At 38.4% G+C, this 14,270-nt stretch overlaps 2 protein-coding genes across 3 annotated transcripts in view; one reads left to right on the top strand and one right to left on the bottom strand.

Moving 5' to 3' along the window:
- LOC141398551 (uncharacterized) overlaps window positions 1-11,827 on the top strand; it is a 48,337-nt gene extending 36,510 nt beyond the window's left edge. For both annotated transcript variants that reach the window (XM_073975920.1, XM_073975919.1), the window contains 4 exons: window positions 2,704-4,174; window positions 4,271-4,792; window positions 8,857-9,870; window positions 9,929-11,827. In XM_073975920.1, the coding sequence (XP_073832021.1) occupies window positions 2,704-4,174; window positions 4,271-4,792; window positions 8,857-9,870; window positions 9,929-11,656 (4,735 nt within the window). In that variant the 3' untranslated portion in view covers window positions 11,657-11,827. The remainder of the gene's footprint in view (window positions 1-2,703; window positions 4,175-4,270; window positions 4,793-8,856; window positions 9,871-9,928) is intronic.
- Window positions 1-14,270, bottom strand: part of LOC141398555 (MAU2 chromatid cohesion factor homolog) — a 39,942-nt gene that overhangs the window by 16,592 nt on the left and 9,080 nt on the right. The window lies entirely within an intron of this gene.

The raw sequence follows: 14,270 nt of genomic DNA, 5'->3' as shown, positions 1-14,270 counted from the left end.
CACTACTTGTCCCGATAACATAACACAATGGCAACATATTGCCCACTCCATGCAAACAGCCGCAAAATCCATACTTGGATTCCAGAGACCTCTACAAAGGAATTCATGGTATGACCAGGAGTGTCGTGCTGCTACCGAAGAGAAAAATGCGGCATATAGAGCTACTTTGCAATCAGTAGCAACGCGTAGCGCGCGAGAGAGATATCGGGAGAAAAGGAGAGAAGAGAAACGTCTTTTCCGCAAGAAAAAGAGAGAAATGGAAAAGCGGGAGTGTGAAAAAATCGAGATGTACAGGAGCCAGAATGAAGTCCGAAAATTCTACCAAAGAGTAAAACACCAAACAGATGGCTTTGGTACAGGCACATCCTCCTGTAGAGACCAACAAGGTAATCTGGTAACAGATACAGATAGCGTGCTCAGGATATGGAAGGAACATTTCTCCAATCTGCTGGTATCCAATAGTAGCGAAGATGATGATACCACAGATCCAATACCAGAAGATGGTATAGAATGTATAACGCCCGGCCAAGATGAGGTAAAAACAGCAATCAACCGGCTGAAGAATAATAAAGCAGCAGGAGTCGATGGCTTACCAGCCGAGCTGTTTAAAACCGGAGGCGACACGCTGATAAGGTGTATGCATCAGCTAGTTAGCACCATCTGGCAGGAAGAACGCGTTCCCGACGATTGGAACCTGAGCATCCTATGTCCCGTCCACAAGAAAGGAGATAAGACTGTATGCTCAAACTATAGGGGCATAAGTCTTCTCCCTATTGCCTATAAGATAGTGTCAGGGATATTGTGCGAACGACTAAAGCCCATGGTCAACGAAATAATTGGACCATATACCAATGCGGCTTTAGACCTGGCAAGTCCACCATTGACCAGATATTCACCCTGCGCCAAATCCTGGAGAAGACCCAAGAGATGCAGATCGACACCTACCACCTTTTTGTCGATTATAAAGCAGCCTTCGACAACCCGCTTCGTTCAAAGGTATTCCAAGCAATGTCTGAATTTGGTATCCACGCAAAGCTCATTTGGCTTTGTAAAATGACTCTAACTGACCCAAGAAAACAGTTAAAATAGGAAAGAACCTCTCCGAAGAGTTTTGTACCAAAAGAGGTTTCAGGCAAGGAGACAGCCTTTAGTGTGACCCTTTCAACATCCTGCTAGAAAAGGTTATACGAGAGGCAAACGTCAAAAGAAGTGGCACAATTTACACCAATAGCCACATGTTACTTGCCTATGCTGATGATATAGACATCATGGGTCGATCAGTAAAAGAAGTAACTGATACCTTTATAAAGGTCGAAGGAGAATCTGCTAAAGTGGGTCTGGCGGTAAACGGTGAGAAGACCAAATTGATGGTGTCGACGCGAAATGCGTCCATTGAGCTCGGACCGACTGTGGAAGTTGGTTCCTATAATATTGAGGTAGTAAAAGACTTCGTATACCTCGGCACCGTCGTAAACACAACAAACGACATCAGTGGTGAAATAAAAAGAAGAATTGTATTGGCCAACAGATGCTACTATGGTCTAAGTAAGCAATTTAAAAACAAAGCCACATCTCGTCAAACAAAAATAACACTATACAAAATGCTGATACTACCCGTGCTAATGTATGGCTCCTTGCGCAAGCAGATAAGGCAGTGCTTGGTGTGTTTGAGAGGAAAATTCTTCGAAAGATCTACGGGCCGATTTGCGTTGACGGTGAATATCGACGTCGTATGAACCACGAGCTGTATCTGCTACACAAGGACATCAATATAGTTAAACGTATCGAGATGCAGCGATTGCGTTGGCTAGGCCATATAATAAGAATGAGCGATGATGAACCCGCTAAAAAGGCGTATAAATTCGAGCCACATGGCGGTGCACGCAGAATTGGCAGGCCAAAGAATAGATGGCGCAAACAAGTGGATGATGAGATGACAAGGCACGGTATTCCAAAAAGCGAAGCACGAAACAGAGAGAATTGGAGATCTTTTCTTAGTTCGGTCTATGGAACAAATGTTCTGTAATGGGCCAGCTAAGTAAGTAAGTAAAGTTGTTGAAAAGTTACTGAATAGGGGGGCAGGGGTGCTCGTATCAGTCAACCTAACCTCGTGTCCGTAGGTCCTTGTGGTCCCTATTGTGGTTTCAAGCATGAGTCGGTCCCCTTGTTAATTAATTCACATTTCTATTTACATTCTTGGTAATATCAAGTGCGAAGACCACATATATATAAGAAATCACAATCTTCAATATTCGGTCTGTTCCAGTACTGCAAGATTCTACTAATTTTTACTATTTTATCCGAAATCTACTCAAAATAGCAGCAACACCGCTATGTGATCATAGAAAAAAATAATATTTTAAGGAGGGTTTGTGGGAGATTTTTCGCTTTCACTATCTGCCCTATTATATATGAAGGGCGATGCCAAAATAGAAACGAAAACTTTGAACTTTTGAAACAAATATATGGAACAATAGTTCCTGCATTTTATTTAATATACTATTTTAATACTATTTATTATTTTAATTTCGTAAATCCTACATATTTCCGAACATTTATAACGGTTTTTTTTTCTTTTGAGTATCTTTTCACACTCGGAATCACTTTTGTTCCTTTAAATTTATTTGGAAAAAAACCCAAGACCACCAACCAACAAACACATTTTTATGTAATATCCACTTTTTTCTCTTTCATTCTGAACAGTTCTTCCTCCACAACAACAACCAATTCAACAGTGAATAGTGCAAAGCGTCTTCAACATAAAATTCCGCATCATCGCCAATTGAAATCTCCATCATCACAATTTTCCAAAATTGATGAAATTTTACAACAACATCTGCTGGAGAAGGAACGTGGCAACACGAATATCCTAGATTTAAAGAACAGCATTTTAAGTCCAGAAAGATCACAAGTATCCGGCTCCTCAACTCACAAACGAAATGAAATGACAGCAAATCTAACATCACCCTCTTCAAGTGATTTTGTGATGGATGGTGAAAACCATTCTCAATCTTTTCATACGACGAAAAGTGACAAGAATCTGTCCGCACAAACTGGAAAATCTCCCGAAAATAAACACATGAAAAATGTGATTAACTATAACACCCTGTTGGAAGTGAAACGTAACGAATGTTTACCCATCATAGAGGGTGAAGTGGCAATGCAAACGAAATTTATTGATCATTTGGTATTGGCACATTCTAGTGTTCCTTTGGAACCGCTAGAAAATATTGCAGAGGCTCCTTTTCTGCCGGAAATTTATGAAGAAATGAAAAATATGCGTGTCAATAAAGTCTATCGCATTCAGGTGTACTCTTGGTCACATGTTCTAAGGGGAAATTCTTTGTTTGTGGTGAATCCAGCAAGAAGTGGTAAAACCTGGTCATATTTACCGGCCTTGTGCAGTTTAGTTTGTTGCCGTTATCAAAGATTGAAGGAGTCATATGGACCTGTTGCCATTGTTTTGGTTGCCTCTTCCAAACATGTTGAATCGGTAAACGGTTATTGTCGCCGTTTGATGAGTGGTCTCAAGGCCGAAGCTCCTAGTTGTGTACCATCATATGGTATGCGCAACTTTATTGACACAAAAGTTCAATTGCTTAATGGCTGTGGTATTTTAATTACAACACCCTCTTCACTGCTGCGTCTTCTTAAAGACAATAGCAATGAACCGCTCTTTGACAGTGAACGTTTGCAACACATTGTCATTGATGATATGGACATAATGTTGTCACGATCCCATGAAGATTTTGAAACGGCTGTTCGTTATGTCTTTAAATTGAGTAGAAAATCGAAAATTAAAACCCTGCAACCCCAATTGATAGTTACATCACGAGACTGGGATGGTGTTATGATACGTTTAATAAGGAAATCAAATCAACCATTGTTGTTAATTGGTGATTTCTTGGAGGCTGCTGTATATGGACGGGCTGCATTATCGGTGAAATTGAAATCTAGTCAAGAGAAGAATGATACGATATTGCGTTTCATTAAGAAGAATGCCGAAACCCTAGAAGGAGATGTGGCACAAAAACGTATGGTCATCATGTGCAATAGTAATGAAGATGTAGAAAACGTTGTGCAATTTTTAACCGAATGTGGATATCCTTGTTTGCCTTTCTACTATCGTTCGACATATAGTGAAGAAGCAACGGTGGATGAATGGAAAAATAAGGTGAGACAAAACGGATTCGATCAATGCCGAATAATTAAAACTAACCAAATTTCATGTTCTTTAAACATATTTCTTTCACCCCTTTCTTTGTTACAGGTTTCATCACAAATCCTAGTCTGCACGGATGAACGTTTTCCCGAACTGAAAATACAAAACGTCTTCAATCTTATACACTATTCAATGCCCACATCATGGACAAAATTTACAAAACGCTTTTCAGCATTGGCACAAAGCTATGATAATTTTGTAGCGAAAAGATTCGAAGAAGCACCTATGGTGGCAGCTGCTAATGTGGCGCGATCTGTAAATGTTTCCGCCCATTCAATGATTCTGCTAGACGAAGATAATAGCTTGCAACTACCACGTTTGGTAGACTTTTTGCGAAAACATAATCAAAATGTACAGGCGGAAATTTTGACTGTATCTAAGCGTGTGCTAATCGAACAAGAAGAATTACGTCTGTGTAAAGGTGTTTTGTTGTGTCCTCAACTATTGGAATTTGGAGAGTGTGATGATACACGCTGTGATAAACGTCATGAATTGACACGTTTCGATGTAATTGATGATAAAGATGATATAATACCCAGTGATGGTGAAATGCGGATACATATTTTAAAGGTAGGAGGATAATGTTCCATTGTCCAATACTCATGTTACAGAATGTCTCATTCTGGAGGATTGTTATGTCTCAACCAGAATGGGTCTGTTGAGCGTAGTGTTAAAACAAAAAGCCCATGAATACAGTGTTAGTGTTGCCAACCAATTTTCATATATTCATGTGGTTGTTTTTAAGCCGAAATTACCGTGAGTGGTTACCTGTGTTTTATAAGAAGTCTTCTTTGCTGTCAGTTAAATACCTTCAGCTTATGTCTGTACAAAAAGACAATAAGAGCAATAAGGAAGTTTTCATCGTAGTTTTTTTAGGCGTTTGGGCTGACAGATCCAATAAAAAAACATGATTCGAAACAAGTCCAGTTTAGGGTTCGGATATGGTTTATGTCTATAACAGGTACTCCTAAGGACCGCCAGTACAGCGATGTAATTTTTTCGTGCAAACAGCCCGCAGTTGAATCTGCCTTTAAAAATGAATTATTAATTAACCACTTCGTCAGGGTTTGGAGATATAACTAGCTTTGTAAACTTTGACGTCCTTCTGCACATTTTTAATGGCATGCGACTGGATCTGTGTGAACGGAGAAGGACTCTCGCGGTAACGATAGGATACCATTGGATTTCCCTACTGGAAGAATCTTTGTTCAATCGCACGGCAGCGGGTTCTTTCGTACCGGATTGACCCGGGACCACACAACATCAGCGTTCCGTGCTGGGAGCGGCATATCCCGGAATGTCTGCTCCGGATTCTTTTGGTCCGTGCAGGGACCGAGGAAAACCCAGGACCAATATATTTGTGCTCGGTTTGTCACATCCGCATCTTCACCCATATCTAATCTTCGGTGAGATGCAATAGATGTCAAGAGTGGGTGCATCTAAGGGGTTGCTCTGGACTTCGACAACAACCGCACACGCAGCATTTAACACCAGCCGTTGTTGTTCCAATCCCAGAAAATGCATCCTTTTTGCAATTTAATTGCAATGGACTCCGAGGTAAGATCGTTGAAATAGTGGACTTTATGAATCGGAAGAAGATCAAGGTCGCGGCGGTGCAGGAAACCATGCTGAACGACCACAGCTCAGTACGTTGTGATGGTTACAACGTAATAAGGAAGGATCTCACCAGATGTGGAGGTGGGGGATTAGCTTTCCTTTTGCACCAGTCTGTTCAATACAGACCTATCTCGCTTGAGCCTGCCTCTAATGACCCGTACATGGAATGTATGGGGGTAGCACTCAAGTGTGGAACTGCCGAGATAGAGTTGCTGAACGTATACATCCCGCCGAAAAATAGCTGTATCTCAGATTATAAGCCTGACATTAGCCCACTTTTGGAAGGTCATTATCGTCTGGTCCTGGGGGACTTTAATGCGCATCATGAGATGTGGCATTCGGCCCTCGGAAGCGACCAGAGAGGTATAGCGCTGGCTGAGCAGATTGATAGCTCTACGTTTTGCTCGGTCAATGAGGTCGCCCCTACCAGAATTGGAGGAGCGTGTCACAGTTCGCCAGGCATAACCATCGTGGCACCTGGTCTGACAAATGACGTCACCTGGGAACCCGTCCTTTCCCTTGTATCAGACCATCTCCCCATAATTGTCTCCATCAGTAGACCACCCGATTTCATCACCTCTGAACTCCGCACATTCGTCAATCATGGGAAAGCTGTTTGGCCAAGTTTCAGAGAGTTCAACAATCACCGCTTCAGAGAATTGCCCAATCCTTCTGATGTTCGGGTAGCGGAAAGGACGTTCCGAGACATCATCAATGCTGCAGCCGCTCGCCATATACCTGCTGGTCGAATACCCGAAGTAAGACCAAATTTCCCAGCAGAGGCGACGGGATTAGCAAATGAGCGTGATGAGCTTCGTCGAACCACTGACACTGGAAGTTAACAGGCTGATCGGCGAACATAAGCGGAACAAGTGGTTAAATCATCTGAAGAGTTGCAACATTGGAGCCGGTATAAGCAAATTGAGGACAACGGTTAAGTCACTCTCGAACCCCAGAAGGAGGGATGACAGGACCTCAGTTTACAATGGATGATGTTGCGAATGCCATCAGGAACGCTAAATCATCCAAAGCGTTGGGCCCTGGCGGAATTTCCATGGTAATGTTGAAACAGCTGGATGAGCTGGAAGTGGAGTATCTCACTAAAGTTCTCAACCTGTCACTAGCCACCCTTATTGTTCCCGAAGGCAAGGATGCCAGCAAAGGTGAATCGTAAAGGCCGATTTCGCTTTTGTCACCTGTAGCGAAGACCCTTGAGGCCTTAGTCCTCCCCAGCATTAGAAATAGCTATCAAGTTACCGACCATCAGCATGGATTCCGTAAGCAGCACAGCACGACAACAGCGCTGCACGCCATCTCCACACATATTTGTCGAGGACTCAATCTGGAGCGGCCGTGTGATAGAAAAGTGATGGTGGCGCTTGACTTGTCAAAAGCCTTAGATACTGTCAAGCACTCCACGCTGTTCGAGGACATCGAGCAGACAACCCTCCGGCCAAGTCTGAAACGTTGGATAATCCACTATATGTGTGGTCGCCAGTCGTATGTGGAATTCAGGAACAAAAAATCCAAGCCCCGTAGATTGAAACAGGGAGTTCCCCAAGGAGGGTGATATCTGCGGAACTGTTTAAACTCTACCTTTCCTGTATTCCGCCCCCTCCAGACGGCATTGATATCGTAAAGTAGGCGGATGATTGTACGATCCTGGCGTCAAATACCTACCCTGATGACATCTGTGAGAGACTGAACTCCTATTTAACCGATCTTACCAGGAATACCGAGGAATATGCAGATATCCGCCACTAAATCGACGGCCACTCTGTTCACCACATGGACGGCGCAGTATAGAAGAGAGTTGAATATCAGGGTCGATGGTAACAGAATTCCGACCACAAACTGCAAAAAAATTCTAGGGGTCACATTCGACACCACTTTCACTGAAATGTAGGAACAAGGTCCTTAAGTCCCTAGCCGGCAGCACTTGGGGTGCAGATAAAGAAACCTTGTTGACCACGTATAAAGCGATAGGTCGGTCTGTGGTAAGCTATGCGGCGCCAATTTGGTCCCCGAATTTATGTGACACGCAGTGGGATAAGATTCAAATTTGTCAGAACGCCGACCTGCGAACAGCAACAGGCTGCTTCCTCAAATCTACAGTGGACCATCTACATGAGGAGGCAAAGATTCTTCCAGTACGACAACATAATGAGATGCTATCGTTGCAGTACTTGCTCGGGTGTTACCTGAGAGCCATCCCAATCAGGGATATTCATGCTCTAGAGACGACGGTCCAACAATATAGGAGAGAACCTCTAGATCAACAGGCATATCAGTCAGGTTTGAACAGCATTCACACGGACACAGTTGCTTAGGCCATAAGCAATCATCGTGTGAATGCAGTCATCGGAGTACATCCCCCATCTATCGAAGCTGAAGAGCGTCAGCTGCCACGACAAACCAGAGTAGTTTTGGCTCAATTACGCTCGGGATATTGCAGTCGCCTAAATTCCTATTGGGCGGGAATCGATCGCACCGTGCAAGACATCTGCCCAGTATGCGGCATGGGCCCGCACGATACTAAGCACCTATTCAACTGCCCCGCCAAGCCTACTTATCTGACTCCAGTGGTTACATCCCATCGAAGTAACCAACTTCCTGGAACTGGAGATAGACCCAGAGCCAGACATAATAATAAAACACTGTTACAACAACAACTGGAAGAATCTTCGTCTCTCCATACTGATGGTCATTAATGGCATGAAGAAGGGCGGCGTTCTGACAGGTTTAAATATTGGCAGGTTTAAATATTGGAAATATGAAATGGCCCGGAATAGGGATACGGGGCTACTAGACTTTAAATTGACCTGACCCTTCTTCGATGTACTTTTCAAAGTAAGAAAATGTTCAACATTAAATACCCATATCACGTCAATATCATATACCCTACAGGGTACTACATACTCAATTTTTTCTATAATATTGTTTTTGTATAGTACAGAGAGAGAGGAGCTGCAGATAACAGCATTTTCTATTGTCTTTATTTTCTCCATTACTTTCAGGTATTTTCACCAACACATTATGCCGCTCGACTCTTGCTTCATAAAGCTCCAAATTCCACAAAATGGAATGAAATTCGACGTTCTACAGAGAATTTGACTTTCTCCATGCAAATGGATCAACATTATCGCAATGAAGAAAATCTTTCGCTCCACTGGCCACCACGCATCAATGATTTGTGCATGTACAAATATGGTGATAATTTCCGTCGCGCTTCGATACTGGAGGCACCTGATTTAACGGGCAAAAATATTAATATAGTTCAAGCCAATTTAAAAGTTAACCTTAAACTAGTCGATGTTGGAATTATCATTAACTCCGTCAAATGTAGTGAACTTTTCATTTGTGATGACAAGTTTAAAGATTTTCCCCACCAAGCCATTGATATACGGCTAATGAATGTTGTACCATTCGATAATGAACGTACATGGGATTCGAAGACAACAAAACAAGTACAAAATTGGATTATGGATGATATTAAATCGAATCATGTTGTCCAGGTGGGCATAACCTTTGCACTGGCCCAAACGATATGGATAAATAATTTGGTTGTTATGGAAAAGTTGTCTACCTTGGGCACATATAGGCCGTATGTTAATTTGAAGTTATCCCTGATAAAGAGGAATTTTGCCATGACCAGTAAGGGTGAGAGAAAGCATGTACGAGATATAGCCATGGAGTATGGTCTATTGAAGTCTCATCCTCTTGGCAAGGCATCCAGTTGTGAGGCTAACAATATTATTGATACCTCTTTGGATGATTATGAATCATGTCATAGTGATTTGATAAAGTTTTCATCTTCTAATGGTGATGGTTTAACAAATACCAGTGTGGATTCTCTCGGAAATGAGTCTGTAATGGGTCAAAAGAAAGATGAAACCACTGCCGGAACAGAGGAAATAAAAGGGGACAAAGTTGAACCCTTAAAAGAAGTCGTCACCAAACCTGAATTTGATGAAGAAAATTGGGATGAATTACAATGTGATGACCCACTTGAGGGCAAGCAACGAGGGGAGGTAATTAAAAAGTTTCCTTGTTACTATGTTTAAAATTTAATTTTAGTTCCAATTTTAGATTTACTTACCCCTTCCTTCATCGGCAGCCAACAAATCGCAGGATAAACAGGAATCATGGTCCAAATTGGAATTAAATGAACTGACCAAAGTAGAAATTGGTGATGAGGGTGAAAATGGTAATTGGGAAAATATCTTTCTTCAAATAATTGACAAAAAACACATGACCATGTTTGATGATCTTGCCGAGTTGATCAACAAACATGTGGCCAATATAAAGGCCCTAGCCGAAATTGAACCCCCGAAACGTGTTTACGATTTTGAGCCCTTACACAATTGTATTGTTAAATATGATAACAGGTATTTGAGGGCCAAAGTTCATGGCGTGTTTGGCAATAATGCTAAAAAGCGGTTGTATAGATTTTTCTTGTGCGATTATGCCTGTTTCGCCAATGCCAAATCCAATGAACTGTATAATGATTTCCTCTATGAAACCACCGAAGAAATTGTCAACTTTATACCATATCAGGCGGTACATTGTACCTTGGCTGGTGTGCAATTAGATCGTTTTGCCAAAAAATATAAAGTTACCAAAGAATATCTTTATGCTTGTGCGGTGGAACAACGGACACCGGAAGAAAAGATGTCATTAAGCCTTAATAATCTGCCCATCTATTCGTACAAGATATTGCTGTATGAGTGTGAAAAATCAAGTGATTTTTTAAACGCCGAGTTATTTAATAAAACTCTTGTGGACAAGGGCATAATGTCTGTGGATGAGGACAACAAACATTATTTGAAATATAAACTATGTTTGGAAGGCGATGACGACAACAATCATGGAGATGAGTTTGAAACTAAACAAACTAGTAGTGCTGCTGCTGCCGCCGTCCAAGAAAACTCTTCAAGTGGCAGTGATGTTAGTGACGTCTATACATTTGAACAATTACTAGAATGTATACAAAAATCCAATGAGTTAGATGGTTTGGAAGCTGGACTTTTGGATGAAAATACAAAAACTCAAATACTTGAAGAAATAGAAATAAAAGAGATCCCAAAAGATGAAGAGGAAGAACCAACACTAAAGGACATGCAAGATGCAAAGACCAACAACAACCACAAAACAAAGAAACCCCAAATCAACAACGAACTAGACGATGATGATGAGGATCATTGCACCACAGAAGACGACGATAACGATTCGGAAAATAAAAAATCAACCGTTTCTCTAACCTCATCATCAAATGACAACACTTCGTATGTGGTAACACCACCACCTATGTTAAAAGCTTTATATAAACGTCCCATGACGACATGGTATGAAACCGATTGTCTCATTTTCATATCTATCTATGCTCCTGATATTTTAGACTATAATTTGGAAGTAACACAAAATACTGTATTCTTCAATACCACCATACAGGATGAAGAATATGTTGTGTTTTTAAATTTACTTGGATCCATAGATCCAGAAAAAGTTTCACATGAAATCAAAGGACTTAATGTTTTAATACGTTTGGTAAAAAATGTATATGTAACCTGGCCACGTCTACTGCAAGAATCAACAAAATATTCTTGGTTGAAATTTAATTATAATGCCATAGCCTCATCGGAACAGGAATACATAATGCCACAACAGCGTTTACAATCGTTGCTAGAGAATGCACCGCCCCAGATTGATGAATCTCGTGTTTACGATGACTTGGATTCAGATGACAGTGAAAGAGACCTTTATCAAACCTTTAATCCCATATACAATCCGGATGATTGTGATCCGTTTTCAATATAAATTTGAAATGCATATACTAGAAAAACTTTGTTTTATGTTCCTTGAAAATGTATAAATAAGTTTTTTTTTCTTTATAATTTTTAACTATATATTGAATTATTTGTTTTTGTTTTTCTTTTTTACATACAAATAGAATAAAATAAATAATAATTTGAAATTAAAAAAAAAAAATAATTTTAAATGGTACTTCTTGTTGAAGGCCCAACCCCCCATTGGGTCATGTCGCGTAGGTTGTAATGTAAGGAAAATAAAAAATATTTAAGCACTTGCGAGTAATTCCAAGAACATCATCACATTTATAACACTGTGAAGAAAAACTCGGGAGCGAAGAACCAAAGACACAAGGCCTTTAAAAATGTTCTTAAAAATTCATGAATGTTCTCAAAAAATCCACGATTTGTCTTTTTAAATTATTCCATTTCTAGACTTCGTAATCTTTTCAAAATATCCATGATTTGTAGACTTCGAAATCCTTTAAAAATATTTTTAGAAAAACGAAACCTTTTAAAAGTATTGTAAAAAAATCCATGATCTGTAGAACTCGAAATCCATTGAAAATATTTTAAAACAATTCATTATTTGTAGACTTTGGTATCCTGTAAAAATATTTTTAAAAAAAATCCATTATTTGGAGACTATGATATCCTGTAAAAATGTTTTTAAATATCCACGATTTGTGGACATTGAAATCCTCCGAATGTACTTTTAAAAATTCCTCGGTTGTAGACTTAAAATCCTCTAAAAATATTTTTAAATATCCACGATTTGTGGACTTCGAAATCCTCTAAAAATATTTTTAAAAAATCCACGATATGTGGACTTTGAAATCCTCTAAAAATATGTTTAAAAAATCCAGGGTTTGTGGACTTTGAAATCCTCTAAAATATTTTTAAAATTCACGATTTGTGGAATTTTGAAATCCTCTAAAAAAATATTTAAAAAATCTACGACCCCTTAAAATATTCTAAAAAATCCACGATATGTCCTCTTAAAAAATCCTAAAATCCACAAAATCTTAAAAAAATCCTCAAATTTGTCTTCTAAAAATTCTCAAATGTGTCCTCTAAAAATTCTCATATTTGTCCTCTAAAAAATCTCAAATTTGTCCTCTAAAAATATTCTTAAAAAATCCTTAAAATTGGCATCTAAAAATATTCTTAAAAATCCACGATTAGCCCTCTAAAAATATTTATAAAAAAATCCACGATTTGCCCTCTTAAAATGCTTATAAAAAATCCACGATTTGTAGTCTAAAAATATTCATTACAAAATCCAAGATTTGTCCTCTAAAATATTCATTAAAAAATCCTCAATTTGACCCTTGACAATATTCCTTAAAAAATCCAAGATTTGTCCTCTAAAATATTCATTAAAAAATTCTCAATTTTACCCTTGACAATATTCCTTAAAAAATCCACGATCTGTTGTCGTTCCTAAAAATATTCATTAAAAATTGAAATATTTTTAAAAAATCCACGATTTGTGGACTTTGATATCCTCTAAAAATATTTTTAAAAAATGCACGATTTGTGGAGTTTGAAATCCTCTAAAAATATTTTTAAAAAATCCAAGATTTGTGGACTTTGAAATCCTCTAAAAATATTTTTTAAAAATCCACGATTTGTGGACTTTGAAATCCTCTAAAAATATTTTTTAAAAATCCACGATTTTTGGACTTTGAAAACCTCAAAAAATTTTTTTAAAAAATCCACGATTTTTGTACTTTGAAAACCTCTAAAAATATTTTTAAAAAATCCACGATTTTTGGACTTTGAAAACCTCTAAAAATTTTTTTAAAAATTCCACGATTTTTGGACTTTGAAAACCTCTAAAAATATTTTTAAAAAATCCACGATTTTTGGACTTTGAAAACCTCTAAAAATATTTTTAAAAAATCAATGATTTGTGGACTTTGAAATCCTCTAAAAATATTTTTAAAAAATCAATGCTTTGTGGACTTTGAAATCCTCTAAAAATATTTTTAAAAAATCCACGATTTGTGGACTTTGAAATGCTCTAAAAATATTTTTAAAAATCCACGATTTGTGGACTTTGATATCCTCTAAAAATATTTTTAAAAAATCCACGATTTGTGGACTTTGATACCCTCTAAAAATATTTTTAAAAAATCCACGATTTGTGGACTTTGATATCCTCTAAAAATATTTTTAAAAAATCCACGATTTGTGGACTTTGATATCCTCTAAAAGTATTTTTAAAAAATTCACTATTTGTGGACTTTGATATCCTCTAGAAATATTTTTAAAAAATCCACGATATTTGTGGACTTTGAAATACTTTAAAAATATTTTTAAAAAATCCACGATTTGTGGTTTTTGAAATCCTCTAAAAAAATCCTTATAAATTCACGATTTGTCCTCTACAAAAATTTTTAAAAACTTTTCAAATTTTCCTCTAAACATATTATAAAAAAATCCTCAACATTTTCATTAAAAAATATTAAATTTCCTCTAAAAATCTTCAAAAATTTCCTTTTTGTTTTTTCAAAATAGTCTGGCTTAATCCCATTGTTGTTGTATTATAATTTTAAAACAACTAGTTTATTAGTGGAAAAGATTTGGCATTGTTCCTCTAAAAATATTCTTAAAAAATC

This window comes from Musca autumnalis, unplaced genomic scaffold, assembly GCF_047663935.1.
Source record: "Musca autumnalis isolate F117 unplaced genomic scaffold, ASM4766393v1 scaffold_3, whole genome shotgun sequence".
Taxonomy (NCBI): Eukaryota; Metazoa; Arthropoda; class Insecta; order Diptera; family Muscidae; genus Musca; species Musca autumnalis.
Note: the sequence above shows the minus strand (reverse complement) of the source record. Positions and strands in the feature narration are given on the sequence as shown.